General features: G+C 41.8%; 1 protein-coding gene across 4 annotated transcripts in view; it reads right to left on the bottom strand.

Annotated features, from left to right (window-relative positions):
• Positions 1–4,799: 4,799 nt before the first annotated feature.
• The window catches only part of LOC118591302 (cysteinyl leukotriene receptor 2-like), a 64,510-nt gene continuing 46,078 nt past the window's right edge, over positions 4,800–23,231 (bottom strand). For all 4 annotated transcript variants that reach the window (XM_036199489.1, XM_036199488.1, XM_036199491.1 and 1 more), the window contains 2 exons: positions 8,170–8,304; positions 4,800–5,997 (listed from right to left, as the gene is read on the bottom strand). In XM_036199489.1, the coding sequence (XP_036055382.1) occupies positions 4,982–5,986 (1,005 nt within the window). In that variant the 5' untranslated portion in view covers positions 5,987–5,997; positions 8,170–8,304 and the 3' untranslated portion in view covers positions 4,800–4,981. The remainder of the gene's footprint in view (positions 5,998–8,169; positions 8,305–23,231) is intronic.

Raw genomic sequence — 23,231 nt, forward strand, 5'->3', positions numbered from 1 at the left:
ACGACATTTTAAAAATAATGTTTCAGAAAGAGTAAATGCTGTTTCACTTTAGGAGTTGATCCTAAATAAATATTAAAATTCCAGTTTATGTATTCATTGATGGGTACTGTTTCTCACACAGATCTCTAGTCATTAGACTGTTTCCCCTCAGTCTTCCATCCTCGTCCTCTGCAAGAGGCAGTGAGTGCTCTTAACCACTGAGCCATCTCTTTACCCCCTTTACTTGTCAGCTTTAATAAGCAACTCAATTACTGATTAAAATAAACATTCAACAGAAAAAATACATGCATTCCAACACAACAAAGTGTGAAGAGATTAACAATAGCAAGAAAACATGTGACTGCCAGGCCCCTTGATCAATGAATTTCCAAAATCAAGAAGTAAAACAGAATCACCCCTCCTTATTCTTGGGGAATTAGCTCCAGGACTCCACCAATACCTAAAGCTGTAGATTCTTAGGCCTCTCCTATAAAGTAGTCATGTCAATTGATGGAATGTAGCTGGATTAAGGGAGAAGAGATACTTAAACACAGGGAGAAAGAAAGTAGAGAGCGCAGACTGGAAACAGAAAGGTTCATACATGGAGGGCTTTGGAGGGTGAAATAAAGGGGTAGAGGAAGGCTTAAAAAATGAACGGTGAATGAAAAGGCCTTGTGGAAACCTATGATCTTGCAGCCCAAGTCAAAGATGTAATTAGAGGGCACAGCAGAACACAGGGTGGCAGGAAAGAACAGCTGGAGGGAATGCTGTGGGTTAAAGGTTAAGTGGGGACGGGAGCAGGGAGACAGGAGAGAGTAAAGGGTGGGAGTAGATTAGTCAAACAAGGATGTATGAAGAAGCTTTATGGGAATCCATTACTTTATAAAATAATTATAAAACAGAATATAAAACAAGGAAGTTTGATCACTGGTACCTGTGTGGTGGGCAATGCTGCTTCTAAGAGTAATATGAAATAGAGATTAGCGATGTCTGTGGTCATAGATGTGTGAAGGACCATGGCAATACTAATAAAGCTTAGTTCTTCCAGTAAGGAGTAAGAACAGAGCCAGCCATTTGATTCTCCTTTAGCTTATGTCTTTGTGTGAAATACGTTGTTAATAAAAGATGCATGGAAGCTTCTAGCCAAAACGCTACATAGCATCACAGCCGATTTTAAGAACATTAACTTACAGCAGACTCTAAGTCTTCATTCCATCCGCGGATGGGAAATTCCATCTGGCCCTTGGTGTCCTGGTGTGAGACCGATACAACAGTCTGCTGTTCTCTAATCTGAGGTCGTGCAAAGGACTGAGGTACTCTGTGAGTCAGCTCATCGGGGAGGCCTCTCCAGTCACCAGACACCAGACACCAGCTCACACTGGTGCACGGACCCATGGAGAAGGTTGTCTTTATGGCCAGTACGCCCTATTGTGTCTACCCATTCCGGAATGCAGAGGCACTTGGAGTAAGAGCTGGCAGTCTGTAAGGCAGAGCTTTTAGCTCCCCACAGACATCACTCAGAAAGAGACTCTCCAACTCCTCCTGGTTCATTTCTTCAGGGCTGTTTCTCTTCACCTCTCTGTAGACGCCTATGCTCATGCTACTTTGGTCTTCCGAATGTTAAACTCATATCGGTGTTATAAGTCCTTTCTTGGGTGTGTTTTCCTTTGTGATTTCCATTAGCTTCTCTCCATCTAGCATGGAATGTCAGAGTGAGGATCTTCTCATCCCCACGTTCCTTGGGCTCCCATTCTTCTCTGAGCGGCCCTCTATTTCCAAATGTTTTTCTAGGAAGAAAAGTGAATGCTGGATAGAAAGCATTCCCCCATGATCTATCTGCCAGTCTCCTCTCCTGACTTGTTTTGTTTTGTTTTGTTGTTTTGTTTTTCTGCTAGTTCAATACCCCTCTGCTTGAGAACAAACACTGATCAAATCTAAAGCAGAGGCTTTATTACTCAATACAATTATAAAAGAGTGTCATCCAGTCCTGGCCTCTGCTGAGAAAGCATTTGCACAACAAAAAAATCCTTTCTCCTACTTGAAGAGTTTGTATATTTCTTTGAAGAGACACCTAATCTCTCAAACAAAAAGAGCCCTATCTAATGAAAACCTCAGGGCTCCTGGCCTTCACTTTGGCAAACAGACTTCTATTTTTTCTGCCTCTTGCTTCAGAGACATTCTACCCTAGCAAGAGGCTTTTTCTTGGTAGCCTTTCTATTATCCTTACTCTTGCTTCTTTAAAAACAAGAAACTGATTTGAAGGTTTTAATTTAATTTCATCTTCATTTTAATTTTATTTCAGCCATGCACATTCACAAATTATTTGGTTTGACAATTCCTGAAAGCAAACATCCCACCCTCAACTTGTCACCGGAGAGCACCTCCTCCAGTTCTTTTCGCTTCTTCTCTCAGAATTTACTCCCTAGAGCTAGATAGCACCTTGTGTGGCTGTCCATTGCTCCCCAGCTTTGGTGAATTCTCTCCAATGGAAGATGGAAAGCCAAGCTTCAGGCACTTTTCCCCTACATGCACATTCACCCGACTCGTTTCCTGAGAAAGACTCCATTGTAGTGTTTTTATGTTTGTGTCTCATTCTCTATGTAAACATTCTGCATTGTGTGCTCAAGTTATTATTCATTCTCATAGCTAACACGTTTCTTCTCTAGTGCAATAATGACGACATTGTGCTGTTTATCTGTGTGTTTGCCACTGGTCCATCCCCAGCTCTCCCTCTCCGTGTGTGCTCCCCCAGCGGTTTCTTGTTCCTGGCGCTATGCCCTACCTGTATGCGCTTCTTTCTGACCCTCCTGGGAGTTGTCTTCCCCTTTGGCCAATCCTGTTTCCTTGGTTGTCTGTCTCCTCTCGTTTGGGAGCAGCACACCAGTGCTTTCTGATACAAGTGTAAGAGTAATAAAATGCTGAGCCCTTCCCTACTGAAGATGTCTCCCTCTGTGTTCTTCCTTGCTGGTGCCTTGCGTTTTAGGGGTTTCCCATCGGAAGTGTGTGGCTGGCCATAGTGCACAGTCAAGAGTGGGGCAGGACCAAGTTGCTAGATGCTTTCTGGAAGCGCAGGGGATGTATTAGATTGTAGGCTTCACTGACAGGTAAATGATAGAGCAGATGCCCAGACTTGATGTTGGAAGATTTCCAAGTATCTGTCAGCCTTTTCTCTGAGATAGGGGAGTTGTCCTGTAGGCAAATGTTCCAGACATCTGCCTGTCATCATTCTGGCAGCTGACTAAAGGAAGGTCACAGTCTTTGTTTTATATAAACACTGCCTGTAGACCCCTCCAACTTCAGAACACAACCTTCTTCCCACCCCCAACTGTGCTAGGGGTCAACAACTGCAAGATAATCTTGGCTTTGTTTTTGGTCTTGTTGTTGTTGTTAAGAATTTTTACAGATTTAGCTCAGTGGTAGAGTGCTTGCCTAGCAAGCACAAGGCCCTGGGTTTGATCCTCAGCTCCACCAAAAAAAAAAAAAAAAAAAGAATTTTTATGTGCATGAATGTTTTGTCTGCACTGGTCTGTGTACCATGTGCATGCCCACAGAGGCCACAAGAGGGCATTAAATCCTGTGGAGCTGGAATTACAAATGGCTGTGAGTCTTCATGTGGGTGCTAGGAACCAAACCTGGGGTCCTCTGCAAGAGCCATAAGTGCTCTTAACCCCCAAACCATCTCCAGCCCCCAAACGTTGGTTTTCTTGTAAGGATAAGAAGGCATATGTGCCTGACAATAGTGGGAGTTTTCATCCAGAACCTTAGAGCAGCATTTCTGGAGGTTCACAATGGTGGAGGAGAAAGGGAGCATCCAGGCAACTTTTCCCTTTAAAGTTCTGATTAGCTGTGTAGACTTGGGCACTTTCTAATTTCTCTGAGCTTTCATTTCTTCACCTGTGAAATCCCTGTGCTTTCTTGTGAGGGTTACATAGTTGTATCGCACTTGCTCAGGCTTCTCAGCATGAGGATGGCACTTGGCGGTCAGGGTCAACACAATGGTCATGTGAATAACTGGTGGTATCTGGAGCCAGTTTCTGTGAATAGAAAGGGCCTTTTTCTAATAGCAAGGACTCTCTATATACCACTCCTCATGTTCTGCCCAGCCTTTTCCCAAGGCTCAACTCAAACCATAGCACCACCTCCTTTATTTTAATTGTCATCCTAGTGGGTTAACAGGAGGGGGCAATGACTACCATGACACCAATCCCAACCCAAGTCTCAAGTAAAACTGAGACACAAGCCCATGACTCCACCTCTTCCCTATTCCACACACAATTTCTGTATGCCCTAGGAAAGTCATCCCAGCCCACCCCCACTCTTTGGTCTTCCTAATCCCTGGCAAGAAAGACACAAAAGACACATTCTTCAACTTCGTTGCTAGAACCCATGTCTTGGGGCAAAAATGAAATTACTCTTTACCTCTACGTATCAATCACTCTATTTTGCCTTAATCCTTCTTCTCCTTTTTCTCTCACCAAGCTTGCCTGGACTTGCTTTGTTACAGGGCAGTCTTCCTCTTCAATAAAGTCTGCTCTGAGTTCTTAGGATGTTCTCTAGACCGCATGGAGGCTCCCAGTAGGTTTGGCTGTGTCTCAGGGGCTTTAATAGGAAAAGGATCTGGAGAAGCTGGGGTGCTTGAGGATGCCTTAAAATTAGGAATTTAGACTGCCTGGCTAAGAGACCTAGCATAGGATCTGATGCAAAGCATAGCTTACTGTGCTTGACAAGTTTTCCCAGTGTCACATTTCAGCATGCAAGATTCCAGTAAAAATAGTTTGCCTACATTTCTCATTTAGCCCAACTACTAAACATACATCTAATGAAATTTCTGAAATAGGCTTTATTAGCAACAATTGTGGTCAACTGAATGTTGGGAACCAACACTTGTTGGTTATGACACAAATACAAAGTAATTTGGAGACAATGAATGAATGAAGGTGGACACCAAGATTCAGGCGCACACATGCATAACTGCTCCCTGAACTCTAAGTCGGTTCTTCAGCTATGCACAAAAGGGAAGGCCACACTTTGCCTTTGCTTTCTGTAGGTTATCTTTGCTGAATACATCCCTTAATCGATCTTTGAAATTCTCCCCAGCAAAGTAGTAAAGAAAGGGATTGAAGCAGCTATTGGTTGCAGCCAAGGCCAGTGTGATGACCATGGCCTTATGTAACTTGTCTCCACATGAATCTGCATTCCATGTGACCAAGTGGAGGGTCCTCAGTGCATGGTAAGGCAGGAAACAGAGGAGGAAGATGATCATGGCAATGATGATGGTGATCAACGCCTTCCTGTGAGAAGCCCGAAGACCCGATTCTGGAATCTCCACCTTTAACAAGACCCGGATGATCAGTAGGTAGCAGATGGTGAGTATGATAAAGGGAAGCAGGAAGCCTACCACTAATGCAATGTGGTTCATGATCAGTAGCTTATTAAACTTTTGAGGATTCAGCTCCAGGCACGATATAATGTTGTTCTTCTTCTTCTCATAGCCATTATTCAGAAGCATCGCTGAGGAAGCCATGATAAAAACCCATATGATCCCACAGAGGACCCAGGCACTCTTGACACTGGTGACATGGAGCAGTTGTAAGGGGTGGACAGTGGCCAGGAAACGCACAACACTCAGCACAGTTAGGAAATAAATGCTAGTGTACATGTTGACATATAAGGAATAAGACATAATTCTGCAGGCCACATCCCCAAATATCCAATTGGACCCTCTGATATAATAGTCAGCCCTGAAGGGCAGGGTGCTTATAAACAGGAAATCTGAAATGGCCAGGTTGAGCATGAAAACATTCACAGATGTGGACTTCTTGTAAGTCTGCAGGAAGACGTATATGGAAAAGCCATTTCCCAAGGCTCCCCAGACAAATATTATCAGGTATATGACAGGGTAAAATTCCTTCTTGAAGTTTTCTATGGTGCAGTTCCTGCCACTATCATTGCTGAGGACCTTAGTTGGTTCCATTTCTGATATGGAGTTGGATAGAGGAAAGGACATGCGTTTTCTCTCTATAGTGGGTTAAAAAGAAATAAACACAAACATTACTTTGTTCAACTCCATTTTTCTTCCTGATCATTGATCAAACATTTGCAGCATTCATTTTCTCTTGGAGAGAAGCAGATTCTTCTGACGCCCTCTTCTGACCTCTGCAGGCATCAGGCATACTCACGGTGGACCTACAAGGCATGCAGGCAACGCCTACCATGAAATAAAAATATATAAGTCTTTTTTAAAAGAATGGCTAAGTAAAGCTCTCCAAGGAGGAAGTTATAAGTGAAAAGGTAACTTTAGAATATCAGGAAAAAGGAACGGTCATGATGAGCAATGAATGTACGGACATCAGCTTCCTTTCCTTTTTCAAGTTTAAGCTACATTTGATGATTGAAACAAAAACCATAACACTGTCTGATACAGTTTTAAATGAATGTAGAAGAGTTATTGATTACTATATTCTACAGGAAGAGAAATAAAGATATATGAAGGGGTGAGGTTCTCTAACCATTTAAACTTAGCAACATTATGCTAAGAGATTGTGATAAGAATATTTACATGATATAATAGCATAAACTAAAAAACTATACAAAAATATATACTAAGCCTCTAAAGATGAGTTAAAATGAAATTTTAAAGGGTTCAGGTAACCAATGTGAAGGCAGGAAAAGAAAACAAGTAATATAAACAGAAAAAAATGGGGATTCATAACCCCAGTTTATTGATAAGTACACTATATCAATGGTCTAAATATATAAATAAAAAGATGGATTAGAAGATTGAAATGTGAAAACAAAAGACCTGTCTAGATACTTTTCTCAAAAAACTCACCTCAGATAGTAATATTGACAGGTAGAAAGAAAAAGGAAACAAAAATAAGTTACTCAAATCAAACCAAATCAGAAATGGCTCCAGATTTAAGAGGAAAAAAAATTACCAGAAAACAGAAAATAAAGGAATAGTCTGTACTGGAAAAATAACTTCTCCACTGTGAAGACACACAAATTCTAATGGGATGCACCAAGCCACAGAGCTATAAATATGTGAAGCAAAACCAACAGAATTGTGTGGGGGGAGTCCACAGTTACATTAGTGACCTTAAGACCTCCCCCCCCCCCAAACTCCCCAACCACTGATAGAAAGCAAGTAGACAAAGAAAACTGAGAAACTAAAAGCATCTAAGCCAACAGATGGAACTGGCATCTACAGATCAATTCATTCAACAAGCACAGAATATACTCTCTTCTCAAGGACCCACAGAACATATGCATCATTCTCACAATTGTCCTACCTACAGTCACATCTTTTTTGTGACCCACTGATTTTAACCAGGATCTTTGTGTGACCACTGGTTTGAAACCATCCATTGAAACATCATGGCTGCATAGCTGAAGACAAGAGTCTGCCTCTCCTCTAAAATCCTTCGGCAGACCATTGCTCAGCAGAGAGCGGTAGGGCCATGAGCCCCTATAGAATGGATGGTTGGCTGTTGGCAAAGCCAGTCTCATATAGGCCCCGTGCACCCAATCACAGCTGCTGTGAGCTGGGGTTTCCAGTGCCTTTGTTGTGACCAGAAGACAGTACTTTGTAGCCCTTCCCTTTTCTTCCTACTTTCACATTGCCCCATCTCCTGCCTTCCCTTCTCTTCTAGCTCCCCTCTGAGCTTCTGGGGATGCTCCAATATCCTATTTGGGGCTGAGCACTCAGCTGTCACCTGTTTTCAGCACCTTGGATAACCATGGATCTCTGTTTTACTGCAAAGAGAAGCTTCTCTGAGTAAGGATAAGATTAGCATCTCTCTGTCTAGCTCAGGTAGCTGGTAGAGTAGCAGAATTGTGCCAAACATTTTAAAAATACCAGTTATTTGAATGTCTGTGTACATCTAGATATACAAATATAAAGGCATAGTAATAAAATATCTGTTGTACATTGTTACACAAATAATGTGCAAAACAAGTAGAATTAGAGTTTGGGTCTTTATGTAAAATAATTCTTATTTTATGCCCACAAGGAGTTTTTGTCAATAAAATATTGTTATTTTTGTCTTCTTTAATATCCTTTTCAGTCATTTTTCAGAAAGTTCCCCTGCTTTCCCAAAAATCGAAGTTAAGCTCCTAGCAACAACTGTGAATTGTGATTTTACAATGTTGCCAGTAATTATTTCTTGATTCTAGATAGGTAGGACTTACCTCTTGTCCCTTGAACAACTATTCTTGACTCTTATATTCCCCCAAATGACAATAAGAAGGCCATCATATGTCTTCTGGAGCTCCAACTGTCTTCAGGTTGCTCTAAGTGGCCTCTAATAAATGGTCGCCTTCATCCTGTGACAAGAAAGACAACATGGATAGTCAGGTTTCTAAATATCCTTTGAATTTTAATTAATTTAAAACTCATATGAGCTCTCTTTTGCCTATTGAACTTAGTCATAAAAAGTTGACAAATGAAAATGAAGGTTGACTTTTTCTCAAAATTAAATATATAGAAGTAAAATATGTTAATAAAAATATATTTCAAGGGTCATACTGTTGTTTTAGGTTTTGAAAAGCATGCTTATTGAGTGGAGACAGAGTTCACATGGCCCCAACCCCTAGCCAAGAGTTATTGGCAGTTGATGGACTGAAGGAGAGGGCTAAGTTTTCTTCCTAGGCTCCTCCTAAGTTACTCAAGCTCCAACAGATGGCCTTACCTGCCATGTGAATTCTTTCTTACTTGGACCAAGGAACTCCCACAAACATTCAGGGTGAGGATTCTTTAAGTAACATACACCTAGTATTTGGCTACAAGTGCCATTTTCGTTGAGTAACATGATGCTGAAGTTTTTTGGCTGGGTTTGTTTCTCATGGTTCCCCTGAAATCTTTTCCCTGGAGGTTTCATGAGTGTTTCTCTGATGTCATTTCCAAAAGACCAGATATCTAGCATGCAAATTATACAGAAGCTGCCCTGGGGAGTCTTTTGAAGATACTAGTTTCCTGTAGTCCTTCATTGGAGAATCAAAGAATAGAACCCAGGATTGGAAGCAACCCCTAAGTAAGACTTGGACCTTTCTGAATTGGAAAGGCAAAAGTAAGCTACTCATGACTCAGTGGGCTATAAAGAAAATGAAAGGTATGAAGTTGGGAGAGAGATGAGGGGCTTCTGGGAGGAGCTGGGGAGGAATATGGGGTGAATATGATCAACATACATTGTATATGTTTACAAAATCCTCAAAGAATAGATAATTAAAATTAAATACTAAAAAATTAGTAAAAACATGTTTATGCCTAGACAACAAACTTACTGTAACAGGTATGTGCCAAGAGATTTTTTTTTCTTTTAAGAGTCTAGGTTCACAACATCACTTTTCTTTTCAGCCATGCAAAGTCTGAACAAGCCAACAAGGGTGTCAAGTAAACTAACAAGAGAAACATTGGAGACCTGTTATATATTTTGGTCTTTCCTTAGGTCTAGTGGCCCCTGTGTGCCTGTCTTGGCTAAGAGTCATATCTGCTTCAGCAGGGCATTTAGAAGCTTTAAGCCAACCCAACTGAGTTAGCTCTAGGACCCCCAACTAAACTTAGTAATTTCCCTGCTGCTTTTATTGATGGGGGAGGGTGAACTCAGTCACCCCTCCTTTGCAGCTTTCTTGACTTCCCTCCATGCATTGCTGTAACACTCTGCAATCATGCACCCTTGTGCTTAGAAAAACATGTCCATGTTCGGGTACCTCTATTAGGAAATCACCATACACTCTATAGACCTTCTAGTATCTCCTCAGATATTCCTGACTTAATTTTTGTGTGTAACTGGCTCATGAGTAAAAAGGAAACTAGAAATTGCTAAGATTATATTGTCACTGACTTAAATTTACTCTTGGAATATAAATTTCTTCTAGAAACAAAATGTTTGGATGGCTGAATAAATTGGCCTCAGCTAGACCTGCCAGCTGAGAAAAGAGAAAAGATACTTATGCTGATATAAAGCATATGAATTTTAATGACTCCATAATTTCAAAATATTTAGAAATGAGATCCTTTAGGTTAAAGTGGGCCATATATCTAATCCCAGATTTGGAAGGCTAAACTGGGATAATTTCAAGTTTGAGGTCAACATGGGCTACATAATAAGATACTAGAAAAGGGTAGAGGAGACGGGGGACAGGAGGAAGAAGGAGGCTCTCTGGGCACTCTAAGAACCTCTATAAAACAGTAAATTAATTCAAGAGCCAAGAGGTAATTTGCTATTATTGAAGGAGCTATAATAAAAGTTACATTTGGCAAAACTGATTCCAGATACTCCCACTACAACAGTTACAGTGATGTTAAGCCAGGATTGATGGGGTAGTTTAAAGGCTTGCCAAAAATACCCCCATGCATGCCCTGACTACAGCAACACCTCCCTCTGTGGAGGTGTTATAAGAGCAGACCATGGACAGCCAGAGCCTTGAGACCTTCTGAGGCAGATGGATCTCTGTGAGTACTGAGCTAGTTACAGGACAGCCAGGACTACACAGAGAAATCTTGTTTCTAAAAAACAAAAAAACAAACAAACAAAAAAAAAGGATTGGACTTGTAGCTCAATGGCAGAGTGCCTGCCTAGCATGCAGGATGTCTTGGGTTTGATTCCCCAGTATGGTAAAAGTGGGGGGGGGGGTGAAATTCTCAACCTGCAGCTGTCTCCTGCTGAAGTGGTTTTAATGAAAATGGGCCCCCATAGGCCGAGGTTTGGCTTTGTTGGAGTAGGTATGGCTGTGTTGGAGGAGGTATGTCACAGGGGGTGGGGTGGCCTTTGAAGGTTCAGAAGCTCAAGCCAGGCCCAGTGGCTCACTCTCTCTTCCTGATGCCTGACTACATAGATGTTGACTTCTCAGCCCCTCTCCAGCACCATATTGGCCTGCCATGCTTTCCACCATGATGACAGTGGACTAAACCTCTGAACTATAAGCCAGTCCCAATTAAATGTTTTCCTTTATAAGAGTTGCCATGGTCATTGTGTCTCTTTGCAGCAATAGACAACTGACTAAGACACCCGCTATGCCAGGGGCCTTCTCCTGGAGAAGTAACTAATCACCTCCCTTTGAGTTCCTAAGAGGGGAACTTGGGGGGTTGCTTTCAATCCTGGGTTCTATTCTTTGATTCCCCAGTGAAGGACTACAGGAAACTGGTGTCTTCAAAAACTCCCCAGGGCAGCTTCTGTGTAATTTGCATGTTAGATATCTGGTCTTTTGGAAATGACATCAGAGAAACACTCATGAACCTCCAGGGAAAAGATTTCAGGGGAACCATGAGAAATAAACCCAGCCAAAAAACTTCAGCATCATGTTACTCAACGAAAATGGCACTTGTAGCCAAATACTAGGTGTATGTTACTTAAAGAATCCTTACCCTGAATGTTTGTGGGAGTTCCCTGGTTGCTGAGTTTCAGAAGTAGGCAGCCTCTGCTGTAAGCTGTGGGACAGCCATTGATTGTAGAAATAGGTAGTTTCACATAAGACATTAACAAAACACGTGTTCTGATCTCCATCAGTCACTCCATGACCGACCTGTCCATTATTGACTTGTGGCCACCTCTATTATCAGATTCAATATCCCTTCTCTCCCTCTCTCATTCTGAGCCAATTTCGGTCTTTTGCTGCTCAGGGGGAAGAAAGCTAATTTCTTTGTAATTTTGTTTTTAACATAGACCATAAATACTGTTCTGAATTTAACTGATTGCTCACAAAGCTAAATAACTCTCAGGAGAAAGAGCATTCCAAAAATAAATTTTCTTTCCATATCCCACCAATGCTTAAGTTTCTATTGCATAATTAATTCCAGACATAAGTCTTTTAGTTTTTAAAATTACATTTTATTTATTGTACATGTGTGCAAGTGTGCAGTTACAAATGAGGACATGTTCAAGTGCTTACATACACACACATACACACACACACACACAGAGAGAGAGATGTCATACTGTGTGTGAAAATCAGAGGACATTTTGAGGGACTTTGTTCTGTCCTTCTACAGTGTGGATCCTGGAGATTGAACTCAGGTCCTCAGGCTTGGCTTCAAGCACCTTTACCAACTGAGCCATATTACCAGCCACAGACACCATCTTATAAACATCATACATTGACTTCACATCACCAACACACATCTGCCAAAGTCTTTACACCATATCAGAAAAACCTAATCATTAGAAATGAGAACAAAAAAAATTTATCCTCTACCAGGTTAAGAAAAAAATAGTCATTTCATTCCAACAATAACCCCCACAAAGCTCATTCCTGTCATAATCAATGACTGTTAAATGCCCCTAATAATACAGTCTTCCCCACTGGGACAGTCAATTGACACACAAGAACTTGTCCTCTGAGTTAGAGAAGTTCAGATGTTCTAACTACCATCCCTTCTATGAACCTCTATCCCCAAAGGATTCAGAGAAACCTCAAAAAAAGGCAATCACAGGATACTTGAGAAAACCGCTGGCGGAAGACCCAGACCCTCTATATTATTATGCGATGAGTAGCAGTTAGCACAGCCAGCATGATAGAATTAGGATGATCATCTAAAGTTTGCGTCTGACCCCAGAAAAAGGCATAGTGTTTTTGTTCTTCTTTTAAATTCATGAAGCAGACCTGTCACAAGTAATCACATTAACTTTAGTGTTTTCTTAACTAGAGGAAAAATTTCTGGCTGCACCTGGATAAATACCACAGAGCAGTCCCTGGGTGTGAAAAGTCCCACTGGACAACTAGGAAGAAAACACACACACACACACACACACACACACACACATACACACACACACACACACACACATACACACATACACACACACACATACACACATACACACATACACACATACACATACACACACATACACACATACACACACACACATACACACATACACACATACACACACACACACACACATACACACACACACACACACACACACACACACACACACAAATACGGACTTGAGGACTGTATACTCATGGTCTGGGTACTAGTTTTCTGTTTCCAGAATCTATTACAGGACTAACGACTGCGTTTATTGCTGCCAACTCTTGTCTCCTTTTAACTCCATTCCCAAATGATCTCACAGCAGCACAGAGCCTGTAACAATTCCCTTCTAACGCTTTCTTCCCAAGACCCTCATTTTCCAGTTGTTTAAATGTCAGATCTTGAAGATGGAAGCACCTCTCCCACAATTAAGAGATTCACAAAGTAGAAATAAAAAGATTTTACTTACAGGTCCTGGCAGGTACAGAGCTTGCCTGGAAGCTAGACACACTCAAGTCAGAAGGTACAGGTAGGGAGAGAGACAGGAACTCACAGAGGAATGACTTTATTGGGGCCAGGCTTCCCGTGTCGAGCTATGGGAGCAGACACAAGATCCAGAAGTAGTACTATCTATCTTCACAGTGCACGTGGAGCACAGTGGCCAGTGAGGACAGCCACGGAGGGTGGATTAGCTATTCTACAGAGAGCCGTCACCAGGAAGCAGGAGGAAATGGCCACCATGTGGACTACAGTCATTTGGATCAATCACCCCGAGGACCTTTGGGTGAGGGGCTAGAACCAGAAGCCTCCAAGAGTGACTGAGTCTTGATTCTGGTATGAAAGCATTAAATATGTGCATTTATTTTTATTAGTTTAATTATGGGGGAAGGGGTAATAGGTGTGTGTACATGAGTGCCCAAACAGCCCAGAGGTATCAGGTCACCTGAAGCTGGAGTAACTAGCAGTCAGGAGTTACCCAACATGGGTGCTAGGAACCTAACTCTGATTCTCTACAAAAACAGTGTGTACTCTCAACAATCCTGCTAGTCCTTCCAATTGAATTTAAAATATATCCTTAGGCAACATAAAATTATAAGAATCCAGCACACCAATAATGTGCACTCTCCCTCAGTACAAATCCACTGACCCGGCTTTGTTCAATTATAGGCATTTTCATAATGACTTTTGACTAGATGGCATTGGCCCTGAGAGTCCACATAATAATCCAAAGAATAAGAAACAGACAGGAAGGCACTAGTTTAAGCTACTCAGAGACATAGAATCTAATTTCAGATGCAGCAGGAATGCTCTCCAATTTTCCTTCAGACACTCATGTAAAATTATGACTCACAGAAATAGTTGGTTTATTATTTTTTAAAAGCACATGATATACTTGGAATAAATTATCTTTATGAAACTCATCACTATGTGCAATGAATAAACACCAATAAAATAACTTAAGTCCTAAGAAAACTATCTGGTATGAATATATTGTGTTAGTTAGGGTTTCTGTTGCCGTGAAGAGACAACATGACCATGGCAACTCTTATAAAGGAAAATATTTAATTAGGGTGGCTTGCATACAGTTCAGAGGTTCAGTCCATTATCATCATGGCGAAACATGGCAGCATGCAGGCAGACATGGTACTGGAGAAGGAGCTGAGAGTCCTGCATCTTTCAGGCAACAAGAAGTGGTCTGTGATACTAGGAGTAGTTTGAGCATAGGAGACCTCAGAGTCCACCCACACAGTGACACATTTCCAACACTCTATGAGCTAATAGTGCCATTCTCTATGAGCTTATGGGCGCCAATTACATTCAAACTACCATAAATACAAGGTAAAACAAGTTGGTTTTCTTTCTTTGTTTGTTTCTGAACATGAATCCCATGAGATCCTTTGTCAAAGGAAAGGCTATAGTCAAATTAGCCTGAGAAATATAGCAATCTCTAGTCACCCTTTCTTTTGGGAATTCACGATGCTCCACAGGGCCCTGTAAAAGCAGAAGCCTGATTTAGGCAAAGCTTCTCTCCTTCTGTTTCATTTTGTCTTTCCTAGGAAATAGTTTTTTGGAACATTGACACATTCTGCTGTCCCACATAACTGCTCGAGTTTTTGTGCAACTTATCTGCAGTGTGACTTTGATAGAAGAGCAAGGGCGTACCACCTGGTGGAGAGACCAGGCAATAAGAAAAGCAGGGAGCTGGGTCTAAGTGTTTCTAAGCACTCACTATCAGGTAAATTAGCATTTCTAAGCCTTGAGACTGTGCTGGCTTCCTAGGGTTATCTTAGCAATGTAACATAAGCTTGGTATCTCAAAACACCAGAACTTTATTCTTATTCTCTTATAGTCTTGGGCTACATGTTTGTACTCAAGTTATCAGGGCTGTGCTTTCTTCAAATACTGGAAGAAGGAATCCTTTTTATTTTATTTATTATTTATTGCTGTCTAGCCTTTGGTAGATACCAGCAGTCTTTGGCAATCTTTGCTTTACAGCTATATCATTCCAATCTGTGTAATAGGAGGGAGTTGTTTGTTGTTGATGTTTTTCTGTATCTTCAGATCACCCCTCTATTTGTGTCTGTGTCCCTGGCTCTTCTCTTCTTTGAGAGGCCTTGGTCATATTGTGCTCACTTTACCTATTATTAGATTACCTTGTCCTAACTTACATTGCCAATGGTTCTATCTCCAAATAAGGTTGCATTTATAGATAAACGGAGCTAAATATGTATGTGTGCTGTTATGCAGGGCCTAATTCACCCCACAACAGGGATCTATACTGTCTACCTCATGAAATGATTGTAAGGAAAATACAAGAGACAGAAAGAATGTGCTGCAGATGATTCTTGGCCCTGGGTGAAGGGCTCCCTCACTGCTCCACCCTCATAAATGAATGTAGAAATGATCTAGCTCCAATCCCAGTCATCTCAATGGTCACATGGACGAATTTCTCCACTTTCACGTTAGCTTGAGATACTGAGAGTGTTTTTTAGAAAGGTGTACTCCATGGAAACATTGATTACTCTCAGGTTATTCTAATAAGTTTACAGGGAAACATGCTCAAAAACACTCCCTCCTTTTATCTCAAGTCTATTCCTTCTAACCCTCCTTGTATGCTGATATTGGAGTCCAGATTCTGTTAGAATCAAAATGAAAGCTAATACCTAAGCGACCAGAGAAAGGTCTAAGAAGGTTGAGACAGATTTGTATGCAATCAAGTCCTTAAACTCCTTTACAATGAAGACCCCATTCCATCTAATGTGCCACGGAGCTAGTGAGTATAAGGAGAATGGCTTGGGTTAGGTCACAGCCCTGGCCTCTTTCCTCATAGAAGTGTGGCTGGCCTTCAAGTACACAATCAATTACAGGTGCTTCAGGAAAGTACTTATCATCAGCATAACATGGGAGCCAGCAAATATGACCATATGCAAAAGATCATCAAAAAAGATGGGTCCACCAAGGAACAGAGAAGAACAGACAGATTCACCTTGACCCGGCCACAGGGACTCCTTGAACATTTAGAAAATGCAGAGATCACAAAGCAGACTTAGCACCAGACCACAGTGGAAACAGAGGACTCTGGAGCTAGGAAGAGGTCTGATCAGTGCAGACATGCCATGAGTGCAGTAGAGTATGCATGCAGACCAAGCCTAAGACACAGAGACTCTGGCCCGTGGGGAATATGGAGGACCATAGCCACTGGTGAATTGGGGAACAGATCTCAAGAAGAAGAAAGAAGGTTGCTTTTAGAACCATGGAGGACACAGTGTCCTTGTGCTCACAGATCAGCACTACAGGAACCAGGAATACTAAACACATGGGGTTGTCTCCTCACTAGAGATGTGTATGTCTGTTTTCCACCCAAAAGGCTGGGAATGGATTTGGTTAACAGCCAGGCGATCGATGCTGTCTGTAGGGCCAGGCCACACCTGAATCTCCCCAGACTGTTATGTTTATCCCAGACTCTTCCTCCCTAGTCCTTTATTTTGAGTCTTGTTTCTCAGTCAATAGAACCCATTCTTGGGGGAGATGTCACATGTGATTTATAGCTTGCTGCCCTCTGTACTATCTGTACAACCAAGACCACACCAGATCCTCCCCTAGTCCCTTCAGTTACAGAACCCATGTTTAGGAAGAGGTTACATGTACTTTGCCAAAGAGTTTCAGCGCAGTCATGCCTTAAGCTTTATCATGCACATGGGATTGCGATAACTGTTACCAGGAAACCTTACTTAAACGTTTGCTGTCTGGTGTCAGACTCTGGAAGTTTGAACTGGCACTGGTTCTAAGCCATGTTCAACCAGATTTCCTTCTTGCCTCACGTGGATTGTTGCTCTGCCATTGTGGTGTCTGCAGGGACCCCCCACATAGAACCAGGGAACAAGAAAGGATAGAATCAACACCAAGGGTACCACTGAGTGCCACAGCTGCTTTGATTCGTCTGCCCGAATTGAGTGGGTTTAGAATACCACATTGCAACAGCCTTTCACTATGCTGGTAATAAAATTAAAGAGGAGAAAAATGAGTGTGGAGGGTCTGCCTGATAGATGTGACTGTAAAAATCATCATCAGCAGCAGCAGCAGCAGCAGCAGCCACCCAGCCCAATGAAATGACAGGAAGCTGAGAAATATACGGAGAAGAAAAATGGCAGAGAAATTGGGTAATCATTTGGCAACATAATTTCCACTGTCTCACATGAGGTAGAGGAGGGAAAGCAGGCCCAACTTACTCTACTGAGAGAAGAGCTCAGAACTAAGACAGAATAAAGCTGACCCCCACATCCATGCTGGCAGTCAAACAACAAAGAGAAACTGGAGCAGCAGATGGAGAGGCCACATATGGGTCAGGAAAACAACCAGGCATGGTGGGTGGTCAGTTACACATTGAGGGCATGGGTAACTTGCAGAGTTGTGGAGAGAGTGCTGATAGTCCCAGCAAAGCTGCAATTGTTCCAAAGCTCACGGAAATTGCTTTATTTATACTTAGAAAATCAGATTCTAAGTATTAAGTATTGCGAACTGAAATTTCCAGGGAGGGAAAAAACCACAGGGCCTGTTAAAGATTCTACTCAGATAATGGGCTGCAGTGTTTGTGAGGAATTGGAACATCACAGATAGAGAGTCAAGATTATCTGGGGCTGTCTTTACTCCCCTTAATATCCATTAATCATTCACCTCTGGGTCTGACCTAACATCTTTTTGAAGATTAGGTAAAACTTTCTGGAATGCATTAACTTAGCAGCCCACTACTTTCCACCACCCCAGACTCTAAGAATGTCACCAGACAGCATCTGAAGCCTACAGCAGAGACTTCCCCCACTTTGTTGTATCTAACTACAGATTTGGAATATCCTTGAATTATGACTTCTCTTCTATATCTACACAAATTTCATGAAACCATTTCCTTGTTGGAATATGTTGTTTGGGGCAACATGAACCTATGTTATTGGGCTAGGGTTATCTAAATTTACCTCAAAAAAATACATTGTATCTCTAAGGGGAGATATGTGGGTTTTGTCAGCAATTTAAGAAAATTTTATTTTGATGCATTATGACTGGAATATGGAAAAGTTTGGAGCTTTGGCCTAGAAAGGCCATTGGGTGCTAGAAGCAGGGTTTAGCAGTCCATTCAGGTGGGAGCTTAGAAGACAGTGGTGTTTGGAGACATAGAGACAGCAGAAGCCTAGCTCATGAGTGTTCAGAGGAGAGCAAGGGCTGAATCAGGACCTGGATCAGGTGCCTCATGATACTTTGGCTAAGAAGAGTTGACTTAAAGGTGATGGACTGATTATTTATTTTGCAGAGGAGATTTCAAGATGGTAGAGCATTCATGCTGGTGCTGAAGACAGAGCTGAAACTGACAGAGAAACCAAGATGGTCAGAGAAGACTCCTGCATTGCACTGGAACAACAGAAATAGTTTCCTCAGAGTTAGTGTGTGTGTGTGAGTGTGTGTGTGTGTGTGTGTGTGTGTGTGTGTGTGTGTCTGTGTCTGTGTATGTGTGTGTGTGTATACATATCTATATAATACAAACATTTTTAAGGTAATTTTTTTGACTGATTACAGACTCTTGAAAAAAAATGTCAAGGTGTTTTCTTGACCAATCCAAAATAGACACAACTCTAAAACTTACATGCCTCTAAAAAAGTAAAATTGTTATTTTAAAACCTGCTCAGTCTTCTTAAAGGCTTACAAAAAATAACATACAGTTTACAGATAAGCCCAATAAGCATTAGATCATTTCTCTTTTACAATGAATTTTGGATAATAATTTATCTCTGCCCCTTCAGCTCCTTCAGCTTTAAAGAGGGGTAAAATAATTTGGAATGTACTAGTTAAATGATCCTCATGCTTACTTCTACGGCAAACAGGACACTCAAAAGTAAGGAAAAATTTTTAAAGGGCAGAGACAGAAATGTCTGACTTTCATTCTGCTTTTAGTTGCCTAAATTTTTTTTAAATCCTCTTTAGGAAAAGCAATTTCTAGGTACCTGTTACAATAAGAGTCACATTTTTAACACATGGTTAACTTAAATTTGTTAAAAGGTAGAGCTGGGCTGATTCTCCGTTTACAATAAGAAAGTTTTCTTAATTATTGATCCTCTCTCAGGTGATATGTATAGAAAAACTGGCTTAGAGAACATGGATTATATGTTTTATCTTTTTACCAAATGAACAGTTAAAACCTGATGCTGAGACCGAATTAAAAACCAGATTTGCTACAGGTAAAGGCTTCACGTTTCTTCTCTTTCTTCGCTGCCTGCACTTGTAGTGGAGAAATCCTATTAAAAAATTATTACTACCTATGCCATTCTTGCTAGGTTAAATAATAATCATAAACGTAATTTAGTACAGACAGTAGCATCCGTTGGTAAAAATGTGTCCTGCTGTAGAAACTGTCCACTGTGTCATGGTCATCAGTTCTACGGGTTGGCGGTAAAGCAAACAAATGTCACAGACCATCAAAACTGACTAAGGCTTAAGCTTCCTTGACCTAAGGCATTCCCATCAGTCCTTCTAAATCTATGACTTGCACTTTGGGGAAGCCTCAATTATCTCCTTATAAAATAAACATGGATGTCTTATTAAAATGGACAGAGGAGGGCTTGGAGAGCTAGCTCAGCAGTTAAGAGCACTTGCTACTCTTGCAGGGGACACCTACATGGTGACTCACAACCATCTATAACTCCAGTTCCAGGAGATCCAAAGCCCTCTTCTGGGTACACACCAGTTCACAGACAGACATATGAACATGTAGGCAAAACACTCATATACATAAAATGAGAAATTTCTACACACATACACCCAAAAAGGACAATGGACTGCCTTAAGCCATCTCGGCTAAAGAGTGACATTACACATGCTCATGAGGGACTTTTAAACGTGATGTTTACAGATTCAGCTTTGGTCACACCCATTACAGAGTCTTCACATGTTGAGCTCCCAGGGGTCAAAGAACTAGGGGAACAACAACCAAATGCAGATAGATGGTTTCACCAACTGGAAAAGGGACCAATTAAAGACTCAGTTCAGCATGAAGGGAAAGGCCTTGGGAGGCGCTTCTAACCACTCCCTGCTTTAAAGAACTTCAGAAGACAAACTCTTGGACTGATACTACTCATCTCACACTTAGTGATGTCAAAGAACACAGCACACAGACCCCATAAAAACTAGATAATACTGATCTCAACTACATCAACAGGGCAACACTCCAAGTAATGGAACGTATGACCCTCTAACACAGGTTCACTAGCTCTTACTTTTTATGTTTTGAATCCTTTTATATTTAGATATTTTAACTCATTTAAGATATCTTTCCTTGGTATATTCCTAAGTGATAGGAATAATGGTAACCTTAGTCTTAATGAAGCTATAAATAAGGATAGTACTAGGCACTTTTTTTTTCTTTTCTTTTTCAAGACAAGGTTTCTCTGTGTAGCCTTGGCTATTCTGGAACTCACTCTGTAGACCAGGAGGGCCTGGAACTCACAGAGATCTACCTGCCTCTGCCTCCCAAGTGCTGGGATTAAAGGTGTGTACATTTTTATTAATCATGTTTTTGCTGTAACTAGTTGCTTACCCAGACTACCTACTTTACTTAAATCTTCATATTTTAGAAGGTATTTTTTCCACTGCTTTTGTTAAGGAAGTCTCTCACAAGCCATTGAAAATGTGACTACAGTAAGCAGAACAGCTAATCCTCAGTTCTGCAAATGCTGTGAAGGATTTTCTGCTGACAGAGGCTGAGTCACAGAGGGCAGACCAGATCCTCTTTCTCAAGACACCTAGACATAATCTCAAGGCACCAAATGACTAACAGGAAGGTAGCTGATACACACATATTCAGCAGAGGCAGCAAGATTCATGAGATTTTTATCAAATTGCTCAAAACATCTTAGTATTTGAAACTGAGAAATAATTTCTGGAAATTGTCCATTTCCTATTTGTGAGCCACAGTTGACCACAATAACTTAAACAGTGGATAAGGAAAGACTTCCACACATTTTCCCCGAAAAGCAGGGCAAGTCTGAATCCTGGCCCTTCCATGAATCACACCGCCCAGGGAAGGAACAGCTTCCCATGCACTGCCTAGGCAATTCTGCCAGGCTCCTGTTGGAGAGATCTTATCTAACCCCATCATCAACCAATGGATGTCACCATACCACACCCTTAGGGGGTGGGATTTGATGGTCCAGGTGAATCTGGTGTCCTATTAGGTCCCCTCCTCCCTTACATCTGGTCTATTAGCTGTGGGGTTGATTCCTCTGTGCTAAGAGGCTTTTGTCTTGCTAACACCCTGCAGTTCCTAACTCTCCTCACAATTTTCTTTTTTCACTTTATCCCCAAACTTCAGAACCTAACTGGATCTTACCTCCCACAGCTACTGCACACTGAGGAACCTCCCGATTTACAATTCTTACACTTTCTTTTCTCCTTGCTACAAACAAATGCCTGGCAAAAAGCAACCTAGAGTGGGTAGCTGTTCTGTCTATGACCTTGAAGCATTGCCCCTAGAGATGCAGCAGGTAGAACTACTCTACCTGCCTATGACCTTGAAGTACACGTCCCTGGGGCGTGGCCCCAAGGACCCTCAAGACCTGGGATGCTTGTAGGCATCCCTCTCTCTCCTCCTGGTTTTGGATGCTGAGTCGGACCAGGCCAAAGAACAGCATGGACCATAGCTCGGCTTTCCAAGACCCTACAATAAATCTCTCATGCTGCAGTGAATTTTATCCCCTAATAAATTCCTTGCCCTTTAAGCAGACTCCATGACTTTCTCACCATAGCAACCTAAGGATGGGAGGGTTTATTTGGGGCCACGATTTAAAGATACATAGTCCATTATAGCCAGGAAGGCATGGCAGCAGGAATACAAGGTGGCAAGTCACATTCAATCCAGTCAGGAAGCAAAGAGGAGACCAGAAGTAAAGCCCAAATGAAACGTCAATGTCTGTCCCCAGTGACCCAATTCCTTTAGTAAGACTCCAGCTACAAATGTGTCTTTGACCCTCCTGAGCAGCACCACTAGCAGAAACCAAGTGTAAGCACATGAGCCCATGGAGGACGTTTTTTATATTGAACCTACAACTGGAATGTTCACGGGAGAAGGTTTTTGAAGGTCACAGAGCCAAAGCTACATCACTGAGGCATCTTGAACAAGTAGTTTTTCTTCTCTGGGCCTCAGTGTCTGTATCTACAAATGCCACAGTGGATGCAGCTAGCATGGGGGAGGGGGAATGGGGGTGGGGGGAGGAGTGATGGGGGAGGGGCTCGGTGATATTCACTACTATTATTCGATTTCAAATGTATGACTTAGGAAAAGTGTTCAGGGGCTCAAACTGTGAACCAGAGAGGGCTGCAAGCAAGGCAAGAACATGCCCCACAACCACCACTATCTAGGGCTCAGGGGCACATTGACTGCATTGACTACTGTCAAATTGCATGGCTACACATTAACCAAGCCAGAGAAAATGTGACCAATGTCACAAGGCCTAAGTCATGTACGCTCCACTCCCATAACTATTTGGGTAACATTCACTAAACCTGCTTCCTTGAAATGTAATACCTCCTCTCTTCTCCGAAGCTTTGAAGAGTAGACCCCTTGCTTTGTTGGGCAGCACTAAATCTATGGAGATCAGAATCCACCCATCCTTCTTACTTCAGCACTACTGAATTAAGCTGGCTAGCTCCAAACTCTCTCCCCTCCGCCTCCCCAAGTCTAATGTTAAGGAGGCACGTTTTCCTCAGACATTGGTACAACTATGAAAGCAAAGACAGACAGATGGTACAATGATTTAGAAACTGTGAAAGCTGTGCTCCCTGTTTCCATCCACAGCAAGAGGCACCAAGAGAGACAGAGAGGACAGCACAAACTCAGGATCTGAATTCTGTCCTTTCACTTGCTAGCTCTATGACCCAGGGCAGGTAGTTTTAGCTCTTACCTCCGTTTCTTGCCAATGAAATGGGAGTGATGGTAAAAATGCATACTTCATGG

This window comes from Onychomys torridus, chromosome 9 (assembly GCF_903995425.1).
Source record: "Onychomys torridus chromosome 9, mOncTor1.1, whole genome shotgun sequence".
NCBI classification, from domain to species: domain Eukaryota; kingdom Metazoa; phylum Chordata; class Mammalia; order Rodentia; family Cricetidae; genus Onychomys; species Onychomys torridus.